This window comes from Pristiophorus japonicus, chromosome 6 (assembly GCF_044704955.1).
Source record: "Pristiophorus japonicus isolate sPriJap1 chromosome 6, sPriJap1.hap1, whole genome shotgun sequence".
Lineage (NCBI taxonomy): Eukaryota > Metazoa > Chordata > Chondrichthyes > Pristiophoridae > Pristiophorus > Pristiophorus japonicus.
In genome coordinates this window covers 200,396,928-200,416,102 of record NC_091982.1, presented here as the reverse complement: position 1 = coordinate 200,416,102, position 19,175 = coordinate 200,396,928, and the positions used below count along the sequence as shown (strand labels likewise).

At 41.7% G+C, this 19,175-nt stretch overlaps 1 protein-coding gene across 2 annotated transcripts in view; it reads right to left on the bottom strand.

The window, feature by feature from the left end:
- LOC139265346 (lysosomal amino acid transporter 1 homolog) overlaps window positions 1–19,175 on the bottom strand; it is a 61,929-nt gene that overhangs the window by 11,043 nt on the left and 31,711 nt on the right. Inside the window, exons 3-4 of one of the 2 annotated variants that reach the window (XM_070882313.1) lie at window positions 15,320–15,449; window positions 8,710–8,818 (exon numbers count right to left, since the gene is read on the bottom strand). In XM_070882313.1, the coding sequence (XP_070738414.1) occupies window positions 8,710–8,818; window positions 15,320–15,449 (239 nt within the window). The remainder of the gene's footprint in view (window positions 1–8,709; window positions 8,819–15,319; window positions 15,450–19,175) is intronic. The other variant, XM_070882314.1, reaches the window with a different exon arrangement.

Below are 19,175 nucleotides of genomic sequence, written 5' to 3'. Positions count from 1 at the left end.
AGGGGAAATAGAGTATGAGAGTAAGCTTGCAGGGAACATAAAAACTGACTGCAAAAGCTTCTATAAATATGTGAAGAGAAAAAGATTAGTGAAGACTATTGTAGGTCCCTTGCAGTCAGCATCAGGTGAATTCATAATGGTGAACAAGGAAATGGCAGACCAATTGAACAAATATTTTGGTTCTGTCTTCACCAAGGAAGACACGAATAACCTCCCGAAAATACTAGGGGACCATAGGTCTTGCGAGAAGGGAGAACTGAGGGAAATCCTTATTCGTCAGGAAATGCTGTTAGGGAAATTGAAGGGACTGAAGGCCGATAAATCCCCAGAGTCTGATAGTCTGCATCCCAGAGTACTTAAGGATGTGACCCTAGAAATAGTAGATACATTGGTGGTTATTTTCCAACATTCCATGGACTCTGGATCAGTTCCTATGGATTGGAGCGTAGCTAATGTAACCCCACTTTTTAAAAAAGGAGGAAGAGAGAAAACAGGAAATTATAGACTCGTTAGCCTGACATCGGTGCTGGGGAAAATGCTGGAGTGAATTATTAAAGATGTAATAGCAGCGCATTTGGAAAGCAGTGACATGATTGGTCCAAGTCAGCATGGATTTATGAAAGGGAAATCTTGCTAAACAAATCTAGAATTTTTTGAGGATATAACTAGTAGAGTGGATAAGAGAGAACCAGTAGATGTGGTGTATTTGGATTTTCAAAAGGCTTTTGACAAGATCCCACACAACAGATTAGTGTGCAAAATTAAGACACATGATATTGGGGGTAATGTATTGATGTGGATCGAAAAATGGTTGGCAGATAGGAAGCAAAGAATGGGAATAAACGGATCCTTTTCAGAGTGGCAGGCAGTAACTAGTGGGGTGCCGCAGGGTTCAGTGCTGGGACCCCAGCTACTTACAATATACATTAATGATTTAGACAAAGGAGTTGAATTAAATATCTCCAAGTTTGCAGATGACACTAAGCTGGGTGGCACTGCGAGCTGCGAGGAGCATGCTAAGAGGCTACAGGGGGATTTGGACAGGTTAGGTGAATGGGCAAATGTATGGCAGATGCAGTATAATGTGGATAAGTGTGAGGTTATCCACTTTGATGGCAAAAACAGGAAGGCAGATTATTATCTGAATGGTGACAAATTAGTAAAAGAGGAGGTGCAATGAGACCTGGGTGTCATGGTACATCAGTCATTGAAGGTAGGCATGCAGATACAGCAGGCAGTAAAGAAAGCAAATGGCATGCTGGCCTTCATAGTAAGGGAATTTGAGAATAGGAGCAGGGACGTCTTGCTGCAGTTGACAGGGCCTTGGTGAGACCACACCTTGAGTATTGTGTGCAGTTTTGGTCTCCTAATCTGAGGAAGGACGTGCTTGCATTGAGGGAGTGCAGCGAAGGTTCACCAGACTAATTCCCGGGATGGCAGGAATGACATATGAGGAAAGACTGGATCGGCTAGGCTTATACTCACTCACTGGAATTTAGAAGAATGAGAGGGGATCTCATAGAAAAGTATAAAATTCTGACGGGACTGGACAGGTTAGATGCAGGAAGAATGTTCCCGATGTTGGGGGAAGTCCAGAACCAGGGGACACAGTCTAAGGATAATGGGTAAGCCATATAGGACTGAGATGACGAGAAACTTTTTCACCCAGAGAGTTGTGAATCTGTGGAATTCTCTGCCACAGAAAGTTGTTGAGTTCAGTTCGTTGGACATATTCAAAAGGGAGTTAGATATGGCCCTTATGGCTAAAGGGATCAGGGGGTATGGAGAGAAGGCTGGGGTGGGGTACTGAGGTTGACTGATCAGCCATGATCATATTGAATGGCGGTGCAGGCTCGAAGGGCCGAATGGTCTGCTCCTGCACCTATTTTCTATGTTTCTATGTTACATGCTTGGGGATACAACTTCTGCTCTGATATGAACAACCCATTGCTGCAATGTATATATTGTTTCTATCAGTAGTTTACTGTTATAATTTAATTTGTTTTAGCAATTTCAGCCAAGCAGTTTAATCCAGCAGTGAAGAATCCACCTTACAAAGTCGCACTCTCCTGATAACCAATGTAGAGTATTGAATAAGGAAGACGTAATAGTGAGATATAACTAATGTGAGGAATGACTTAGCTTACTTCAGCAATATTGTATTTGAGCTTAGATGCTATTAAGTAGTTCGATTGGTCCATGGTTCTATCAGCATATTTGCATAATCTGATTTAAAACCTTCTTGATCAGCAACGTTTTAACACAAAACACATTGCATAGAATTTTGATGAACTTGAACTCTTTTGGTCTGTGCCAGTATTTATACTCCACACAAGCCTCCTCCCATTCTAATTATCTCTTCCCACCCTGCCTCCGTATCCCACTATTCTCTTCTCCCTCATGTATGCGTCAGTCCTCCCTTTAAATGCATAAATGCTACCTCCTTCAACTATTCCATGTAGCAGGGAGTTCCATATTCTCACCATTCAGTAAATAATTTTTTCCAAAGTTCTTTGATGTTAGTGGCTATCTTATATTTATGCTGCCTTGTTCTGGACTCACCAACAAGTGGAAACACTTAGTTACATCTACCCTATACAATCCCTTGATAATTTTCAAGTCCTTTATCAGTTCACCTTTTAGTCTTCTCTTCTTCAGGAGAAACTAACCCCAACCTGAATGGGTAAAGGATTTCAGTTTCGTGTAGAGACTAGAGAAGCGAAGGTTAAAGGTAGTTTAAAATTATGAGGGCATTTAATAGAGTGAATAAGGAGAAATGGTTTCTGTTGGTGGTTGAGTTAACATCCAGAGGATGCAGATTTAAGATAATTGGCAAAAGAACCAGAGAGGAGATGGGGAGAATTTTTTTTATGCAGCAAGTTATGATCTGGAATGCACTGCCTGAAAGGGTGGTGGAAGCAGATTCAATAGCCTCTTTCTCTGCTCCTACTTCTTATAATATGTAAGATGCGATGTTCAAACCCTCCTGATAGTTGCATCCTCTCAATTCTGACAACATCCTTGTAAATCTATTTTTTTTAAATTTCCTCTGGTGCTTCAATATCCTTCGTGTGGTATGACCAGAGCTGTATACTATACTCCGTGTGGTCTAACCAAGGTTCTATATAAATGTAACATTATCTCCCTACTTTCGTATAGAAATGAACCCCAGTACTGTTTGCACTCTCTATGGCCTTATCAACTTGTGTTGCTACTTCTGACGATTTATGAATCTGTATTCACAGATGTCTTTGCCCCTCTACCCCATTTAATTAGAGATAAATCTGTAGAGACAATGGAACAATAGCGTGTGTCTAGCATGCTTGATTTATAAAAACTGCATTGATGATCCCAGTAAATGATAACTACTCAAGTGTTACATTTTAGTTCAAATTTTTTAAAGGATCAAAGGTTTCTGATCTGGAATGCACTGCCTATTGTAACTTTCAAAAGGGAATTGGATATATAATTGAAAAGGAAATATTTGTAGGGCTATGAGGAAAGAATGGGGGAGTGAGACTAATTGAATAGCTGTTGTTTAGAGCCCACACACACATTAAATTTACAATCAACCAAAGACCTTTCCTGCAGCATCAGCAGGCAGGACAACCAATTAAAAAAAATAAAGATATTACCAAAAATGTTAATGTAGCCTAGGGTAACAAACTACAAGCTCCTGGGAGGTTTCAATTCAGCATCTGCACTGCAACCAATTTAGAGATCATTGGCCTCACTCAACTTCAGTATTACAGTGAAATGGTTTTTGCATTAGTGTATAAATGCACTCATAATATAAGACTATCTCCAACTGCAATAATATGACATTTTCATTTATTGTAGCTACATTTTTACATCCTCTTCAAGATTGAAATTTGTACTGTATTATCAGCAGCTTAATATTATAGACTCATGCCTCAATGAACTGGATTTCGACCATGTAAGCTCCTTTTACATAGGACCTGTACAGCCACCCACCAATCTCAGCTAGGCATAAACCAACCTATCAGTAGCAGAAGAACAGTGCTAATCCACTGTGCCCTCAAAATCTGTTTTTAAAAAACAGGTGGAAAGGGTATTAATGGGAGAGCACTTGGGCGCCAGTGACCATAATTCAGTCAGATTCAAGTTAGTTATGGAGAAGGACAAGGATAGACCAGGAATAAAAGTCCCAAATTGGGGAAAAGCTAACTTTGCTAAGTTGAGGAGTGATTTGGCCACAGTGGACTGGAAACAGCTACTTGGGGGTAAATCAGTGTCGGAACAGTGGGAGGCATTCAAGAAGGAGATCCGGAGGGCTCAGCCCAAACATGTGCCCTTAAAGAAAAAGGGTGGGAATAACAATTCTAGAGCCCCTGGATATCTAGGGACTTACAGGGGAGGATAAAGAAAAAAAGAGAAGCTTGTGTCATATACCGACGGCTAGATACTGTAGAATCTTTGGAGGAATATAGAAAGTTCAGAGGTAAAATTAAAAAGGATATTAGGAATGCTAAGAGAGAGCATAATTCTTGACAAGTAAAATTAAGGAAAACCCAAAGATGTTTCATAAATATATTAAGACCAAGAGGATAACTAAAGAAAGGGTAGGGTCTATTAGAGAGCATGAGGGTAATCTGTGTGGAGACAGACAATGTTAGTATCGTTCTTAATGAATATTTTATGTCTGTTTTCACAAAGGAAAGGGGCAATGCAGATACTGCTATTGAGGAGGAGTGTGAAATTCTGGATGAAGTAAACAGAGCGAGAGGAGGTATTAAGGGGTCTAGCAGCTTTGAAAGTGGATAAGTCCCCAGGCCTGGATGAAATGCATCACAGGCTGTTGAGCGAAGCAAAAGAGGAAATAGCAGAGGCCTTGATCATCATTTTCCAGTCCTCTTTGGATTTGGGCATGGTGCCGGAGGACTTCGAATGTGGTACCCTTATTTAAGAAGGGAGAAAGGGATAGGCCAAGTAATTACAGGCCTGTCAGCCTAATCTCAGTGGTGGGAAAATTACTGGAAAAAATCCTGAAAGACAGCATAAATCTACATTTAGAAAGGCAAGAATTAGGGACAGTCAGCACGGATTTGCTAAGAGAAGATCGTATTTGACTAGAAACAAACATAGAAAATAGGTGCAGGAGCAGGCCATTCGGTCCTTCAAGCCGGCATCGCCATTCAATATGATCATGGCTGATCATGCAACTTCAGTACCCCACTCCCACCTTCTCTCCATACCCGCTGATCCCCTTAGCCGTAAGGGCCACATCTAACTCCCTCTTGAATATATCCAATGAACAGAACTCAACAAATTTCTGTGGTAGAGAATTCCACAAGTTCACCACTCTCTGGGTGAAAAATTCTCTCCTCATCTCGATCCTATATGGCTTACCCCTTATCCTTAGACTGTGACCCCTGGTTCTGGACTTCCGCAACCTCGGGAACATTCTTCCTGCATCTAACTTGTCCAGTCCCGTCAGAAGTTTATATGTTTCTATGAGATCCCCTCTCATTCTTCCAAATTCCAGTGAGTAGAAGCCTAGCCGATCCAGTCTTTCTTCTTATGTCAGTCCTGCCATCCCGGGAATTAGTCTGGTGAACCTTCGCTGCACTCCCTCAATAGCAAGAATGTCCTTCCTCAGATTAGGAGAACAAAACTGCACACAATACTCAAGATGTGGTCTCACCAAGGCCCTGTACAACTGCAGTAAGACCTCCCTGCTCCTGTACTCAAATCCTCTCGCTTTGAAGGCCAGCATGCCATTTGCTTTCTTTACTGCCTACTGTACCTGCATGCCTACCTTCAGTGACTGATGTACCATGATACCCAGGTCTCGTTGCACCTCCCCTTTTACTAATAGGTCACCATTCAGATAATAATCTGTCTTCCTGTTTTGGCCACCAAAGTGGATAACCTCACATTTATCCACATTATATTACATCTGCCATGCATTTGCCCATTCACCTAACCTGTCCAAGTCACCCTGCAGCCTCTTAGCATCCTCCTCACAGCTCACACTGCCACCCAGCTTAGTGTCATCTGCAAACTTGGAGATATTACATTCAATTCCTTCGTCTAAATCATTAATGTATATTGTAAATAGCTGGGGTCCCAGCACTGAACCTTGCGGCACCCCTCTAGTCACTGCCTGCCATTCTGAAAATAATTTGTTTATTCCCACTCTTTGCTTCCTGTCTGCCAACCAGTTTTCTATCCACGTCAATACATTACCCCCAATGCCATGTGTCTTAATTTTACACTAACCTGATTGGATTTTTCTTGGAGGTAACCAGGAGGGTCGATGAGGGTAGTGTGTATGATGTAGTGTATATGGACTTTAGCAAAGCTTTTGATAAGGCCCCACATGGTAGACTGGTCATGAAGGTTAAAGCCCATAGGATCCGGGGCAAAGTGGCAAGATGGATCCAAAATTGGCTTAGAGGTAGGAAGCAAAGGGTAATGGTTGATGGATGTTTTTGTGACTGGAAGGATGTTTCCAGTGAGGTTCTGCAGTGCTCAGTACTGGGTCCCTTGCTTTTTGTGGTATATATATTAATGATTTAGATTTGAATATATGGAGTATGATTAAGAAGTTTGCAGGTGACACTAAAATTGGCTGTGTGGTTGATAATGAAGAGGAAAGTCATCGACGGCAGGAGAATATCAATCTACTGGTCATGTGGACAGAGCAGTGGCAAATGAAATTTAATTCAGAGAAGTGTGAGGTAATGCACTTTGGGAGGGCTAATAAGGAAAGGGTATACACATTAAGCGGTAGATCACTTAATAGTGTAGATGAACAAAGGGACCTTGGAGTGTTTGTCCACAGATCCCTGAAAATTGCAGGCCAGGTGGATAAGGTGGTTAAGAAGGCCTATGGAATGCTTGCCTTTATTGGCCAAGGCATAGAATACAAGAGCAGGAAGGTTATGCTTAAATTGTAAAATACTTTGGTTAGACCACACCTGGAGTACAGCGTGCAATTCTGGTCGCCGTATTATAGGAAGGACGTGATTGCACTGGAGAGGGTGCAGAGGAGATTTACTAGGATGCTGCCTGGAATGGAGAATCTTAGTTATGAGGATAGATTGGATAGGCTGGGTTTGTTCTCATTGGAAAAGGGGAGGCTGAGCGGAGACCTCATTGAGGTGTATAAAATTTTGAGGGGCCTGGATATAGTGGATAGCAAGGGCCTATTTCCCTTGGTGGAGGGGTCAATTACGAGGGAACATAGTGGAAAGTTTAGAGGGGATTTGAGAGGAGCCTTCTTCACGCAGAGGGTTGTGGGGTCAGGAACTCACTGCCCGGAAGGGTGGTGAATGCAGAAACCCTCACCACATTTAAAAGGTGCTTGGATGGGCATGTGAAGTGTCGTAACCTGCAGAGTTACAGACCTAGAGCTGGTAAGTGGGATTAGGCTGGATAACCTCTTGTTGGCTGGCGCAGATACGATGGTAAGTACTTCAGTGAATCGGATACGGCCAGGGTGTTCTCCTGGACTAGTTTTGATTGCCTGGATGGGTTGGAGAGGAATTTTTCCAGATTTTCTTTCCCCAATTGGCCTGGGTTTTTAATCTGTTGTTTTGCCTCTCCCAGGAGATCACATGGCTCCGGTTGGGGTGGAGTGTAGAATGTTATGATGCAAGGGGTGTTGCAGTTGTGTGCGGTTGACTGGTTGGGCCAGATGCTCTTTACCTTTCCGCCATTGTTCATTGGTTTATATGTAACCTTCAGGGCTGCTGACCAAGGGCCGTGTGGCTCTTTGTCGGCCGGCGCGGACACGATGGGCCGAAATGGTCTCCTTCTGCGCTGTAGATTTCTATGTTTCTATTATTGCTGCTTCAAAGGCTTTGTACTAATACTAATCTGAAAAGTCAATTTAACCAAAAGATCCTATTTTAAAAAATTGTGTAAAAATTGATTTGTATTGCATAAAGGAGTGGAAGTAGTAGGTTTAAATTTGGCTTGGCATTTGAACTAATCAAATTGGCTAAATATGTCCAATGGCCCCGAGTGTCCGTTCGATTGCGTTGGTTTCCTTACCACAATTTGGCCGAAATTGGCGTAACCAGCGCAAAAGATCACGGAATTCTAAGCACAATTTGCATTCAGCCAATTTGCATTCAGCACAACTCGAGTTTCCGTGATCTTTTGCGTTAGTTTTTAAATTATTGCACTCATTTGCAAGCCTTCAAGGAGGCTTTAAAAATTAAGCTTGTTCTTTTGGGTGCAAGGGCACTAAAAGTTTTTTTTTAAAAAGCTATTAAATATGATTTTTGTTTAAATTTAATAAGAAACCGACTAATGTACCCCGATATGACTAGAAAATAGTTTTTTTTTTAAAGTGAATTTCAGTAAGTTAAAATCGAATTACTCAGGCGGTGGATTAACACTGTCTATTTTCAGCTGCCTTATTCAAACTTCGTCAAGTTACCAGGTTTTTAAAAGCAAAATTAATATACATATTTTAAAGCACTGACCAATTACGCTGGTTCATGGCAAATTTTGTGTTCGGTGATATGCAAATGCAGTTGAGCGGACACACGGGGGAAAACCACTTTCCAAAATGGGTGCAATTTTGGGCGCAATTCATGCCGGAATCAGTAATTGCACCCAGAGCGGAAACTTCACCCCAGTATCTTTACTGGAACTACCACAAATATTTAAAAAGATACAATAAAAAAATGATTCAGTAAATCAAATGACATGAATCCAAATAGCAATACTTACACCGAATAAAATACTGCTTACATCTGCCTTTCCTATTCTTCAGCTTATAATAGACAAATTGTGAGATCATCATACTGTCAAGGGTAACGTAAAAATTAGCTGTAACAGTCTAGAGAGAAAACAAAACATTAATTTAATTGACACAAATTCCCACTTGAAGGTTCCAGATACAAATAAGTTACAGAACATGAAATTAGGATAACACCCAATGTAACTTACTATGTTACCTAGGTAATGTAGATAAGCATTACTGCAATAAGATTAAGTTTGTGGTTTTATCTTGCTATAGAATATGTATATTATATGGTAATAATAATAGTAGGAACAATGTGTTATGCAATCTCATCATTCTTTGCAGGTAACAAGGATCTACTGTATGTCAAGGATCAAAGTATTGAGGTATTCTATTTTTAATACCTGCTATTTATTTTATTACTGGACCTCTTAACTGCATAGCAACAAAAATGTTTAACTAATTGCTCATATAGCCTTATGACATAACTGGCAACTGCTCATCTGTTGCAAAGGTCAGATAAGATGTTCTGCCATTGCTAGTGAACAGACCAAACAAACAGTTACTAAGAGCAAATGCCTGGATTATTTGGCACAAAGGACATTGGTCAATTACTACATCTATAAAAACTTGTCTGAACATTTTGCCAGAGACAAAATAGTTAAAACCAGGGAGGTTTGAAAATACATGTTAAAATCAGATTTATTTGAAGGAAAAGTATTAATCAATTGACAGAAATGATGTTATTTCAAAGTTATGGCTAAGCTTAGTTTGCTGTAAGTTACAGAGGTAGCTTGTCATCAGCTTAATTTAATGTGTTTAAAAATATTTGAACAATATGAGATTATTGAGCTGTGAACTATGTTATTAATGAAACACTGTTTAGTGAGGATTAAGTAGAAGAAGAAATGTAATAAAAATTTACTTAAATGGGACTGACCACACCAAATTCCAATTATATATGAAATTTAAGATGCTGTAAGTACCGAGACTAGAATGAGCTTTCTTCCAGTAGATATTAGAAGTTTACCACATTAGGGCACTTTACAGAGTAGCACATACATACAAATACAGCTAGCAGTTCAGAATTATTGCAGAAATAACTTTGGTACCTGTAATAGATTCAAACTTTATATAGAGTTATACAGATAAATATTCATACCAGTTCCATGCCTCGTTTATAAATGAATCATGGAATTAGTGAAGTCAATGACAGCTAGGTGTAAGAGATGGAGTGATATCCTATGGTATACTGATGGGTACTTTGTAATCTCAATTAAACACAACAATCACCATTTCAATTAATCTCCAGATCGATTTCATTAAAGCATATAATGTGAAACAGTGACGTACACGGTGTGAATACCCAGTTTATCCAAATCTTTAGAATTGGCCTCTCTCACTTGTAGAGTAAACAGGGATATTCTACCGTACATGGTCTAAATCTGGGTCAGACATTTCGATCTCAGCTGCTATGCTACAATTTTTTTAAAAACTGGCTCAGCTGATTTCAACTTAAACCACAGTTGTCTGGTTGCACCCAGAAAATTCCTGATATCACACTGTTACAGTCAGCATACAAATTGAAACAAATTGTGCATTTCATTGGCCCTGAAATTCTGGCCTCCCTGGGTCCGTACGGAGTTCCTACAGACCCGGGAAGGCATCGGAAATGCCAGTTTCCAGCTCGCAATGCGCATGCGCTGGAAACCGACATTTCCGATCTGTCACGTTTCTGGCTTGACAGATCGTAGCCAGATCGGGAGCGAGGACATTTGTAAGTGGAAATTTCCGATATTTACACTTACAAATGTCCTCAAAAGTTTTGCGCCTGAAAAAGCAGGCGCATAGCCTACTTTTACAGGCGCAAATGTTTTAAAAAACACAAAAACATCTAAAAATAAAGTTATTAAAACATATATTATCATTAAAAACTCTCCCCACAATGGTAAGTTTCTTTTTAAAAACTTTTTATTCTTTAAGACATTAATAACTTTAATTTAAATGAATGTAGTGTAATTATTTTCTATTTTTTTTAAATTAGTGTTTTGGGTGTTTGGGACTGTGTTTTGGGTATTTCGGGCTCTATCACAATCATAGTAATAGGAGTTTAGGAGCCTGCGGAACTCCTATTACTATGATACCTTACCTGATTGGCTGCCCAGAGCCATGTGACGCCAGCTCCAGCACTGCGCACGTCCCCACGTGCATGCGCTACGACTGACAATCAGCTCAGGTCACAGGCTCGGAAGTGCGGACGTGGGCAGCAGCTTAAGGTAAGTGCGGATTTTTTCTCTAAAATGCCCACAGGAAGGCCAAATCGGAATTTCAGGGCCGACGTGGGCAGCAGCTTAAGGTAAGTGCGGATTTTTTCTCTAAAATGCCCACAGGAAGGCCAAATCGGAATTTCAGGGCCATTATTTTTGAAACTGTATTAACTAAGCTGTGAAAAGAGGTCACTGCAATCTGAAATGTGATCCTTAGCAACTCCACTGAAAACCTGGCCCTAAGGTAGCAGTCTAACAGCATATTGCCTATAAATTATCAGCATAAAAGACCCATTTTCAGTTCGTTTTTTATTTATGTCTTCCAATTAACAATTGTTCTTAGTTGTCAAGAGTCCAATTGTACTGCTCACTGATGACATGCATTATCTCAATGCTGGACTAAAACTAATTGTTTAATATTAAAAAGTTGAAATTTGTACGATGAGGCACAGAAAGGTTTCAAACACATTCAAAATTTCATTTGCTGGACATCTAACTTGTTAATATTCTATTTTCAAACTCAAAAAAGGCTCAGAAATGATACTGAAAGAAAACGTGTACTTTGTTCCATATGAAACCAAATGCTCGTGCAATTGTGTTATGGGAATTTCATCATAAAAAAATCCTTAATTAGGACTCATTACACCTGCAACTACGAGCAAGCTACAATTTGTGGAAAATGCTCTTTGCGCTAATGTCATTAATGATGAACAAGCAGGGGGAAAAGTTCTGCCGAGTATGGAATTACAAGTTGCACTAATCAATTTAAACAGCTCAGAATCCTTCAGCAATGTAACTATTTAACAGTTTATAATTATAGCATCCGCAACCAAAAAAGCCTGCCTGAAGTAAAATCGGACAAATTATACCTCCAAGAGCATTACAATGCAGCAAGAAATCTCATTGCAGCAATGCAAATCACCAATGTTAGTTTTTTTCATGAAAGTTGTTTATATAGAGGTTCAAGTAATTGAGATGTATTTGTAAACAGCATCAAAAGGTTATCTATAAAAATACTGCATTAAGTACAAAAAATATAAAAATTACCCGTATAACCATTTCAGAATTCAATATCATATTTTGATGACACGGTTTAAAAAAGTTAACATAGGGATGCAACATGTTGCAGTACTCATGAGCAACACCATGGAGATTTGATTCCTTCTCTCTACGAAGTACCCAAGTCTTCTCAGCCGTATTGCTATGGATAGGAACAAAATGGAGGCCAGGTGCCTCTTCCCAGAGAGAGAATTAAAAAAAACACAAGACAGAAGTGTCTTCACTTGGCTGCTCTTAGGCGGTTCCGAGCACTGGCTAAAAAATGGCTTTGGAGGAACACTTGCGAACAGGTGGTCTTCCTGCTGATCAGCAAGAGATGTGCAGCCTTGTGTGAATGGGAAAGTTCCGATTGTAGTGCACCCATAACAACAAAAAGAATATTTAAAAACATTCTATTTCTGAGTCGATCCTTGCTGATTTTTACATCCTGTCATTTAATCTCGATAGTGGAAGACCTCATCTGGGTACTTATGTGGCAAAGTTATTGAGATAAATTAGTATTCAACTGTTCTGACAAAATTACTGAAGCACCCTGGAGTAATCATTTAATTCTGATAAATTGAATCAGTTCTATCACAAGGTTAGACTCATTATCATTTTGTAGTTTATTTTGCTGAATGCTCACAATTTAAAGAAAACAGAAAAACTGAAATCATCATAAAGTACACTAATAGGAGGCTCCTTCTTGAACTACAGTGGGATGTTGGTTCCCTTGATTATTGCCCGCCCCACCGTGAATTTATTATTTGGGGGCCTATAAACTACACCCACTTTTTCCCCTTACTATCTCTAATCTTCACCCTCAATGATTCAACATTTTGTTCATTAGAGCCAATATCGTCTCTCACAACTGCCCTGATATCATCCTTTATTAACAGAGCTACCCCACCTCCTTTCCCTTCTTGTCGATCTTTCCGAATCGTCAGATACCCCTGTATGTTTAATTCCCAGTCTTGGCCACCCTGCAACCATGTTTCTGTAATGGCCACCAAATCATACCCATTTGTAATGATTTGTGCCGTCAACTCATTTACTTTATTTCGAATTTCGAGTGGAGAACTTTTAAGGAGCTCTTTCATAGTGCGCAACAAAAATATATTCCAGTGAAAAAGGGCGGTAAGAGAAGGGATAACCAGCTGTGGATAACCAAGGAAATAAAGGAGAGTATCAAATTAAAAACCAATGCGTATAAGGTGGCCAAGGTTAGTGGGAAACTAGAAGATTGGGAAAATTTTAAACGACAGCAAAGAATGACTAAGAAAGCAATAATGAAAGGAAAGACAGATTACGAAGGTAAACTGGCGCAAAACATAAAAACAGATAGTAAAAGCTTTTACAGATATATAAAACGGAAATGAGTGACTAAAGTAAATGTTGGTCCCTTAGAAGATGAGAAGGGGATTTAATAATGGGAAATGTGGAAATGGCTGAGACCTTAAATAATTATTTTGCTTCGGTCTTCACAGTGGAAGACACAAAAACCATGCCAAAAATTGCTGGTCACAGGAATGTGGAAAGGGAGGACCTTGAGACAATCACTATCACTAGGGGGGTAGTGCTGGACAGGCTAATGGGACTCAAGGTAGACAAGTCCCCTGGTCCTGATGAAATGCATCCCAGGGTATTAAAAGAGATGGCGGAAGTTATAGCAGATGCATTCGTTATAATCTATCAAAATTCTCTGGACTCTGGGGAGGTACCAGCAGATTGGAAAGCAGCTAATGTAACGCCTCTGTTTAAAAAAGGGGGCAGACAAAAGGCAGGTAACTATAGGCCGGTTAGTTTAACATCTGTAGTGGGGAAAATGCTCATTAAGGAAGAAATAGCGGGATATCTAGATAGGAATAGTGCAATCAAGCAGACGCAACATGGATTCATGAAGGGGAAATCATGTTTAACTAATTTAGTGGAATTCTTTGAGAATATAATGAGCATGGTGGATAGAGGTGTACCGATGGATGTGGTGTATTTAGATTTCCAAAAGGCATTCGATAAGGTGCCACACAAAAGGTTACTGCAGAAGATAGAGGTACGCGGAGTCAGAGGAAATATATTAGCATGGATAGAGAATTGGCTGGCTAACAGAAAGCAGAGAGTCGGGATAAATGGGTCCTTTTCGGGTTGGAAATCGGTGGTTAGTGGTGTGCCACAGGGATCAGTGCTGGGACCACAACTGTTTACAATATACATAGATGACCTGGAAGAGGGGACAGAGTGTAGTGTAACAAAATTTGCAGATGACACAAAGATTAGTGGAAAAGCGGGTTGTGTAGAGGACACAGAGAGGCTGCAAAGAGATTTAAATAGGTTAAGCGAATGGGCTAAGGTTTAGCAGATGGAATACAATGTCAGAAAGTGTGAGGTCATCCACCTTGGGAAAAAAAACAGTAAAAGGGAATATTATTTGAATGGGGAGAAAATATAACATGCTGCGGTGCAGAGGGACCTGGGGGTCCTTGTGCATGAATCCCAAAAAGTTAGTTTGCAGGTGTAGCAGGTAATCAGGAAGGCGAATGGAATGTTGGCCTTCATTGCGAGAGGGATGGAGTACAAAAGCAGGGAGGTCCTGCTGCAACTATATAGGGTATTGGTGAGGCCGCACCTGGAGTACTGCGTGCAGTTTTGGTCACCTTACTTAAGGAAGGATATACTAGCTTTGGAGGGGGTACAGAGACGATTCACTAGGCTGATTCCGGAGATGAGGGGGTTACCTTATGATGATAGATTGAGTAGACTGGGTCTTTACTCGTTGGAGTTCAGAAGGATGAGGGGTGATCTTATAGAAACATTTAAAATAATGAAAGGGATAGACAAGATAGAGGCAGAGAGGTCGTTTCCATTGAGGAGCACAGCCTCAAAATACGGGGGAGCCAATTTAAAACCGAGTTGAGAAGGAATTTATTCTCCCAGAGAGTTGTGAATCTGTGGAATTCTCTGCCCAAGGAAGCAGTTGAGGCTAGCTCATTGAATGTATTCAAGTCACAGATAGATAGATTTTTAACCAATCGGGGAATTAAGGGTTACGGGGAGCGGGCGGGTAAGTGGAGCTGAGTCCACGGCCAGATCAGCCAATGTCTTGTTGAATGGCGGAGCAGGCTCAAGGGGCTAGATGGCCTACTCCTGTTCCTAATTCTTATGTTCTTATGTTCTTAAGAACATTCTTTAGATATTTGCATCTTAAAAATTTGTAGTAGGAAATGTAAAATCTATGCTGAATGTTGCAGAACTGTGTACTGTGTAGTAAATATAGCATATAAAATATTTGCTTTACCTGAATAACCAGTTGATTGGTCAAGTAGCAACCAATAAAATTGGTGATGTCACCGCACACCCAACACAGCAGAAACCCCACCGATAGTGCCTGGTCAACCTTCCCATTCTTATAAGCCACGTACATTTGACTAAAAAAAAATCAAATTGGATTAATACAATTTTAACTTTGTGACATTTAAAAAAATTATACAACCAATTGTTAAGAGTATTGATAAACTCTGAGATGCTTCTTTAAAAAAATCTGTACAATATCTTTTCAATAGAGCATTTGTCCAAATTTCTTAATACATTAATTATTTCAGCAGCATGTTTACTCAAAGTAATCTCAATTTCTAAATCGCTCTAGATTTTATCATTTCTGACCAACTTTTAATTTGTAATCAATATTAGTTCCAATTTTTACCCCGATAAGCAGGAGGGTTAAAGTAGTGAACACGAGTTGTGTAATGGGTTTTGCACACATACATTTTAATTTATATATAAAGCAATACTTTAATTAATTATTTATTTTTCTCCTCTAATTTTCTTTAACTCATCTCTCCTGAAAACAAGGATGTATGCTAAAGGGGTACAGTGTGCAAACCAATAAATATCTGCAGGTGTTTTTCCAATATGGAAGCCATCAACGCCAAGCTCAATCCCGTCTTCACCAGATGTCCACACATTTGCATTTCCAGCAGGGTTAGCTGGAAGACAATCAGGAGTGGGAATCCTGACTGACCAGCCAGAACATTGAGGCCAGTTGTGCAACCATCATCATTGTCCCTGCTAAAATCAAATTTTGTGCACACGAGGGGCAAGTTTGCCCCCACACCTAGAACGGTGTACCTCCGTGAGCTGCGCCGACTTTTTAGAACAAAAACCGTGCCTAAAAGTTACATTGCTATTCTCTCTGCAGCTGAAACGACGAAGGCCCGCGGCGTAGCGCAGCACAAGGGGCGGGGGGCGGAGCCAGGACCTGCCACTGAAAACAGTGTCGGGACCTCTGCACATGCGCGCTAGAGTGTGCGCGCATGTGCAGTATAGCTCCTCGCAGCCCGAATCTGTGCGGACTGTGTGGGAGGGGTCCGAAGCACGCCGTCCCTAGCCCTGGCCGAATGGGCTCCCCGCCGCGACCTGCGGGAACAGTGCCTGCCTTATCTGAAGGAGTTCTTTGCTGCCTGCAAGTTGATGCAGAACAGACAGAACAGACTGCAGGTCAATAAGCCTCTCCTGAACGCCATTCGGCAGCGGAGAGAGTTCACGATCATGGCAAAGCGAATCGGCAAAGATTTGAGTAACACAATCTCCAAACTGGAAAAGCTGACCATATTGGCGAAGAGGAAATTGCTGTTAGACGACAAAGCGATTGAAATCGAGGAGTTGATGTACATCATCAAACAGGATATAAACTGCCTGAACAAGCAGATTGCACAACTGCAAGATTTCGTCAGGGCCGAGGGCAGTCAGAATGGCCGACACTTGCCGACGCATTCCAACACCATTGTGGTCTCACTGCAGTCCAGACTGTGCTCCATGTCCAACAATTAACAGGGCTTTATCTGAAGGGTAACTGAATGCAATCCTGGAAGTTCTGTAATTCTGATTTTCCACAAACTTAATTGTGTCCCTGTTTCTTGCAGAAAAAAAAAACTTTCATCCCATCAGACCAGGCTGCAATTCTCTTCCCATCAACCTACTAAAGCCACAATGAAAACTAGAGACTGGAAAGGGTGCTCCAGGGTTGGGTGATCTCTCAGACATTCCTTTTTTCCTCTCTGTAGAGAAGAGATTAACCACTCCTGTGGGTCTTGGCTTTCGTCGGGAACTCATTGCCTGAGCCAATCACAGAATCAAACCCACATCCCACCACTCTTGCAGTGCAGTAGTTTGCATTTCCAACCTTTGCAACTTGCTGAGCCCCAGGAGGTTTCTTCAGCTGGAAGTACTATAAAGAACAAAGTCTGGAATGAGAAAGGGCCATTTGAATCATCAAGCCTGCACCATCCCGAATCCATGCCTTATTATTGTATCATGGAACAAGGGGGGAAGTCAGTGAGCATTTATTTACACAAAGAGTAATGACATTGTGGAAGAAGTTGCTCGAGAGAGAGAGAGAGAGAGAGAGAGAGAGAGAGAGAGAGAAAAAGAGAGAGTAATAATATAAATGAGTTTAAGGTAAGTTTCTGGAGAGAAAATGATTGGAGGGTATGGGGAAAAGCTGGGTTTCTGGGGTTGAGATTATTTAAAAAGGGATGGTCCTGTTCCGAAACATGTGTCTGTTCTCCCCCACCCCACGGAGTTGTGTGTTTTTCCATTAACTTCTGAAGAAGCAATTACAATGAGCTTTCTCACAGTAGCTCAGCTATTTGGGGGTTTACAATGACAAAGCTAAAAATGTATTGTGGTGCAGACAGCTTCAAATAATTTGATAAACTATCCAAAAATCACTTGAAGAAGATGTAAAGATCCTGTTTTACTGGATGTTTTAAAGTACTTTATGCAGCTTTTACTTCCACCTATCTGTTGCGTGTAGATTTGTGTTCGTTTACCTAGGATTCTGTAAAAGCAATCAATATGGTAAAGGAGGGGCAGTTCTGAAGCACGTCTGATTTAGCAATGCATGAATCAGTAAGCTTGTAATCCAAGAGGTACGTTCGGAGGAACTGGCTGAGATAGTCGGTTGTAATTAGGCATGTCCGGGGAGCGTCGAGAGAGGCGGGAGTCGAGAGAGGCAGCGGCCTATAAAAGGCTCAGCAGTCCGGGGAGCGTCGAGAGAGGCGGGAGTCGAGAGAGGCAGCGGCCTATAAAAGGCTCAGCAGTCCGGGGAGCGTCGAGAGAGGCGGGCGTCGAGAGAGGCGGGAGTCGAGAGAGGCAGCGGCCTATAAAAGGCTCAGCAGTCCGGGGAGCGTCGAGAGAGGCGGGAGTCGAGAGAGGCAGCGGCCTATAAAAGGCTCAGCAGTCCGGGGAGCGTCGAGAGAGACGGGAGTCGAGAGAGGCAGCGGCCTATAAAAGGCTCAGCAGTCCGGGGAGCGTCGAGAGAGGCGGGAGTCGAGAGAGGCAGCGGCCTATAAAAGGCTCAGCAGTCCGGGGAGCGTCGAGAGAGACGGGAGTCGAGAGAGGCAGCGGCCTATAAAAGGCTCAGCAGTCCGGGGAGCATCGAGAGAGGCGGGAGTCGAGAGAGGCGTACTTGTGCAGCTCCAGCTGAGAGAAGTCAAAAAAGAAGTAGAAAGAAATAAAAAGGTGACGTCGCAGCCAACGTGGTAAGTGATTGGCTGCTGATTGGTGAGTAGTTTTTCTTTTTCTTTATTAGTCAGTAACTTTTAACATTGTTGTCGGCAATTTAAGTGTATCTAAGGGTTAAGTCATGGCAGGACAGCTCGGTCACGTGATATGCTCCTCCTGTACCATGTGGGAACACGGGGACAACACCAGTGTCCCTGACGACTACATGTGCGGGAAGTGTGTCCACCTCCGGCTACTGACGGTCCGCGTTGCGGAGTTGGAGCTGAAGGTGGATTCACTCTGGAGCATCCACGATGCTGAGAATGACGTGAGTATCACGTGTAGTAAGTTGGTCTTACCGCAGGAGAAGGGTCCACAGCCAGCGAGGGAATGGAAGACCAGCAGGAAGAGTAGTGCAAGGAAGGTAGTGCAGGGGTCCCCTGTGGTCATCCCACTGCAAAACAGATACACTGCTTTGAGTGCTGTTGAGGGGGATGACTCATCAGGAGCGGGCAGCAGCAGCCAAGTTCATGGCACCGTGGCTGGCTCTGTTACACAGGAGGGCAGGAAAAAGAGTGGGCGAGCGATAGTGATAGGGGATTCAATTGTAAGGGGAATAGATAGGCATTTCTGCGGCCGCAACCAAGACT